Source organism: Bombina bombina, chromosome 12 (genome assembly GCF_027579735.1).
Source record: "Bombina bombina isolate aBomBom1 chromosome 12, aBomBom1.pri, whole genome shotgun sequence".
NCBI classification, from domain to species: domain Eukaryota; kingdom Metazoa; phylum Chordata; class Amphibia; order Anura; family Bombinatoridae; genus Bombina; species Bombina bombina.
Window position 1 is genome coordinate 8,343,996 of NC_069510.1, and position 6,000 is coordinate 8,349,995.

Below are 6,000 nucleotides of genomic sequence, written 5' to 3' on the forward strand. Positions count from 1 at the left end.
CTGAGCAGAGAGCTTTAGATCATCTCACCTGAGCGGAGAGCTTTAGATCATCTACCTGAGCAGAGAGCTTTAGACCATCTAACCTGGGCAGAGAGCTTTAGATCACCTCACCTGAACAGAGAGCTTTAGATCATCTACCTGAGCAGTGAGCTTTAGATCATCTCACCAGAGCAGAGAGCTTTAGACCATCTAACCTGGGCAGAGAACGTTAGATCATCTCACCTGAGCAGAGAGCTTTAGATCATCTCACCTGAGCAGAGAGCTTTAGATCATCTCACCTGAGCAGAGAGCTTTAGATCATCTCACCTGAGCAGAGAGCTTTAGATCATTTCACCTGAGCAGAGAGCTTTTGATCATCTCACCTGAGCAGATAGCTTTAGATCATCTCACCTGAGCAGAGAGCTTCAGATCATCTCACCTGAGCAGAGAGCTTCAGATCATCTCACCTGAGCAGAGAGCTTCAGATCATCTCACCTGAGCAGAGAGCTTTAGATCATCTCACCTGAGCAGAGATCTTTAAATCATCTCACCTGAGCAGAGAGCTTTAGACCATCTCACCTGAGCAGAGAGCTTCAGATCATCTCACCTGAGCAGAGAGCTTCAGATCATCTCACCTGAGCAGAGAGCTTCAGATCATCTCACCTGAGCAGAGAGCTTTAGATCATCTCACCTGAGCAGAGATCTTTAAATCATCTCACCTGAGCAGAGAGCTTTAGATCATTTCACCTGAGCAGAGAGCTTTAGATCATCTCACCTGAGCGGAGAGCTTTAGATCATCTCACCTTAGCAGAGAGCTTTAGATCATCTCATCTGAGCAGAGAGCTTTAGACCATCTAAACTGGGCAGAGAACTTTAGATCATCTCACCTGAGCAGAGAGCTTTAGATCATCTCACCTGAGCAGAGAGCTTTAGATCATCTCACCTAAGCAGAGAGCTTTAGATCATCTCACCTGAGCAGAGAGCTTTAGATCATCTCACCTGAGCAGATAGCTTTAGATCATCTCACCTGAGCAGAGAGCTTCAGATCATCTCACCTCAGCAGAGAGCTTCAGATCATCTCACCTGAGCAGAGAGCTTTAGATCATCTCACCTGAGCATAGAGCTTTAGATCATCTCACCTGAGCAGATAGCTTTAGATCATCTCACCTGAGCAGAGAGCTTCAGATCATCTCACCTGAGCAGAGAGCTTCAGATCATCTCACCTGAGCAGAGAGCTTTAGATCATCTCACCTGAGCAGAGATCTTTAAATCATCTCACCTGAGCAGAGAGCTTTAGATAATTTCACCTGAGCAGAGAGGTTTAGATCATCTCACCTGAGCAGAGAGCTATACATCATCTCACCTGAGCAGAGAGCTTTAGATCATCTCACCTGAGCAGAGAGCTATAGATTATATAATAAATTCAGTTTTGAATAGAAGTATGTTTGTAGTATACATCCATTAGGAAAAAATGCTTTACTAAACATTATCAGTGTTTCAACTGCATGCACATTTATTCAATTCCGAACAGATAAGGTTCACTCTTGGGCCATGTACCCTGCTCTAGCACAACCGATTGTGCTAGAGCAGGGATTGCCAATCATCCCATTTAAACTGAGGATAATTTAACTTCATGAGCCTTGAGGTGGTGGACATGCTTAGTAGCAGCTAGAGCAGGGCTTGCCAATCATCCCATTTAGACAGAGGATAATTTAACTTCACAAGCCTTGAGGTGGTGGACATGCTTAGTAGCAGCTGTATCTGTAGCTTTATAAATGGTGCTCATATGATTCACACACCCCATGTACCCACACACATGCTCAACATGCTCAATGGTGCCCATATAATTCACATGCCCCATGTTCCCACACACATGCTCAACAAGCCAGCAGTGACGTGTATGATGCAGAGTGAGTCATTATGACATGATACACACAACTCTCGGGTGTAGTGATGTGGTTTACTAGATGTATCTATCTAAAACATAATTCTAATGAAAACTGAAGTCTACTCATTCCAGTTTTGACTATTATGTCTCTTTACTTTGCTAGAGTTGGACTTGGAGTGAAGGTTGAATAATGTCATTATTAGTATGGAATAAGATTCCTGCATTGTCCGACCGTTAAGATGTTTGGCTGAGACTTGTGATATCCCTAATGCTTCGCATTGTGCTGGTGACTGACACAGTTTGAGTTTGCCCTATGGCTATGATGGAAATTTTAGAATCCAATAAGTAATTTAGCAAGGTGCAAAAGAAAACATATTTTTGTTAATAAAACTACTTCTGCTCTGTTGGTTGAGGTGTAACTTCCCTTATGTTTTTTTGTCCTCAGCTGTAGGGAAGAATATTCTCTTCTTAAACACAAATGATCTATCCCTTCCCCACCATTAATTCTCTCACCGGCATGGAGAGAAATCTCACCAGATCTTTGTGGACTTTTTTGAGCATTATTTTTCAATGTAGGTGTCTATCCTACACATCCTGAACTCTGCATAGAGAGGAAAACAACTCTCAAGAAAAGAATCGCCTTTTTAAGTCTTTGAGGGACCTCGCTGTACTGACTATATGTAGTAGATCATCTCGCCAGTTTGAAGAGGTTTAGATAATCAGGTTCTAAAACACTGATAGCTGTAAATCAATATAAATTTAGGCGTACACTGTAGTCTCAGGAGGCCTTTCAAACACTGTTGGTTTTACAAACTCCAAGACCAAGAGACCTTACTGTAGGCACTATAAATCATCCATACCACCATTACCCAGGCACCTAGACATGTAAAATACATTTTCTAATAAGTCATTGAATACAGCCTGCTATTTTATGCCTTGCTCTAAACGTAAAAGGGACATTATACATTAGATTTTGATTTGCATAAATGTTTTGTATATGATCCATTTATACCATGTAATCTCACTGTCTAATATCATGTAGCCTCACTGTCTAATATATGCAGTCTCACTGTCTAATGCTATGTAGTATCACTTCTAATACCATTTAGTCTCACTGTCTAATATATGTGGTCTTACTGTCTAATATCATGTAGTCTCACTGTCTAATACCATATAGTCTCACTGTCTAATATATGCAGTTTCATTGTCTAATATCATGCAGTCTCGCTGTCTAATACCATATAGTCTCACTGTCTACCATTCAGTCTTACTGTCTAATACCATGTAGTCTCACTGTCATGGAGAGAAATCTCACCAGTCTCACTGTCTAATACCATGTAGTTTCACTGTCTAATATATGCAGTCTCACTGTCTACTATTCAGTCATACTGTCTAATACCATGTAGTCTCACTGTCTAATATATGCAGTCTCACTGTCTAATACCATATAGTCTCACTGTCTACCATTCAGTCTTACTGTCTAATATAATGTAGTCTCACTGTCTAATATATGCAGTCTCACTGTCTAATACCCTGTAGTCTCAATGTCTAATATATGCAGTCTCACTGTCTAATACCATATAGTCTCACTGTCTAATATCCGGTAGTTTCACTGTCTAATATAAGCAGTCTCACTGTCTACCATTCAGTCTTACTGTCTAATATCATGTAGTCTCACTGTCTAAAACCATATAGTCTCACTGTCTACGATTCAGTCTTACTGTCTAATATCATGTAGTCCCACTGTCTAATACCATATAGTCTCACTGTCTATGATTCAGTCTTACTGTCTAATATCATGTAGTCTCACTGTCTAATACATGTAGTCTCACTGTCTACCATGCAGTCTTACTGTCTAATATCATGTAGTCTCACTGTCTAATACCATATAGTCTCACTGTCTACCATGCAGTCTTACTGTCTAATACCATGTAGTCTCACTGTCTAATACCATATAGTCTCACTGTCTACCATTCAGTTTTACTGTCTAATGCCATGTACTCTCACTGTCTAATACCATATAGTCTCACTGTCTACCATTCAGTCTTACTGTCTAATACCATGTAGACTCACTGTATTGTGCATAGTAAGGAGTATTAGTAGTATGGGAGTGCACAGTGGATAGTTGATATTGTTATGTCATGATATTGTCATTTGCTTTATCTTTCAGGAGAAGCGTATCGCCTCACTGGATGCTGCCAATGCCAGATTAATGGGTGCTCTAACACAGCTAAAAGAGAGGTACAACATGCAGACACGTAATGGGATCTCACCCACAAACCCAACTAAATTGCAAATCACAGAGAACGGCGAGTTCAGAAACAGCAGTAATTGTTAACAAACGGAGATGGCAGAGACAACCCCTCCATTAACGAACTAAACCAAAAGCCGCACTTGAACAGGATGGGTCTGCTCCCTCCCCCCAAGATACCTGCTCATTACAGCAAGCAGCGCACTTGACTGATGCATTGTGGGAGACAGTACTACTAAACGCAAATGCCAGTGCTTTTGGGAAATGGAAAAAACAGTTGTTGTACAAAATATGTGCCATAAGAATACATATTTGTATATGAATTTGTCATTGCTGGTGAATTATTTCAGTGTTTTAATGTTTAAGTAACTGTTGCTCTTTTTCCTTCTCAAACTGGCCAAGAACCTTTTGCCTAATAAGACCCAAAAGGATATAAAGTAAAATCTAAATATGATAGAATTAAAATCTAAGACATTAAGCAAAGGTATTTATGCTTATTTTTATTTTCCCCCTCCCTTTTTTTTTTACCAAACACACACACACACACACATCTAGAGGAATTGCCATATTTACATATGTAATGTGCACTAATATATTCTGCTCACAAATCCTGCTGCCATTAGATTAGTTTCAAGAAAATAGTTGTCATGTTATTGAGTTATACATCTTCCTGACAACAGTCTGACCCACCCAAAACAGACAGCATTTATTAATGTGGGCCAGAAAATAAAATAAATAATAATATATTGGAAATTATTATAGCGTTTCCCATAAAGTTAAATACTTGTAAAACAGCCATGTACAAAAGTGTATGCTACATACCCAGTGCACTGCAGTTTCATACAATACTGGCAACTGTATTAAGGGTTTATCTAAAAACCATGTCATGCCAGTCTGGTCAGCGGATCACTCCTGCCATTAGCAGGGAATGTGTTTTAGTTATGTTTCTAAGAGCTTTTCTGACAGCTTCTGAATGTAGCAGACAAATTGCAGTGCAACTCAACCTTGAGACGTCCTTCAGAACGGAAAAAAAGATCCACAGTGTAGTGCAAGTGGGCTGTGCGCATCCTTCCTATTATACATTCTCCTGTGTCACCAACACTTAGATAAATGTCTTACTGCTGTGCAGCTCAGGCAACACGAAACTCGTGCATAAAATATTCATTGTAAATTTGTAAAACACAACTTGACACATTGATGCACCACTGCTTTCTCATTCCTTTGTTTATAGTGTTTAGGCACCTGGCAACCAGCTAGCAAGCTTACATAAACAATAAGTGTGACCCTGGCACAGCTATAGGCACAACATACAGCTTACATAAACAGTGAGTGCCACCCTGGCACAGCTATAGGCACAACATACAGCTTACATAAACAATAAGTGTGACCCTGGCACAGCTATAGGCACAGCATACAGCTTACATAAACAATAAGTGTGACCCTGGCACAGCTCTAGGCACAGCATACAGCTTACATAAACAATAAGTGTGACCCTGGCACAGCTATAGGCACAGCATACAGCTTACATAAACAGTAAGTGCCACCCTGGCACAGCTATAGGCACAGCATACAGCTTACATAAACAATAAGTGTGACCCTGGCACAGCTATAGGCACAGCATACAGCTTACATAAACAGTAAGTGCCACCCTGGCACAGCTATAGGCACGGTATACAGCTTACATAAACAGTAAGTGCCACCCTGGCACAGCTATAGGCATGGCATACAGCTTACATAAACAGTAAGTGCCACCCTGGCACAGCTATAGGCACGGTATACAGCTTACATAAACAGTAAGTGCCACCATGGCACAGCTATAGGCATGGCATACAGCTTACATAAACAGTAAGTGTGACCCTGGCACAGCTATAGGCACAGCATA

General features: G+C 40.7%; 1 protein-coding gene across 6 annotated transcripts in view; it reads left to right on the forward strand.

The window, feature by feature from the left end:
• DAB2IP (DAB2 interacting protein) overlaps positions 1-4,605 on the forward strand; it is a 921,554-nt gene extending 916,949 nt beyond the window's left edge. For all 6 annotated transcript variants that reach the window (XM_053695575.1, XM_053695573.1, XM_053695574.1 and 3 more), the window contains one exon: positions 4,038-4,605. In XM_053695575.1, the coding sequence (XP_053551550.1) occupies positions 4,038-4,205 (168 nt within the window). In that variant the 3' untranslated portion in view covers positions 4,206-4,605. The remainder of the gene's footprint in view (positions 1-4,037) is intronic.
• Positions 4,606-6,000: the final 1,395 nt, after the last annotated feature.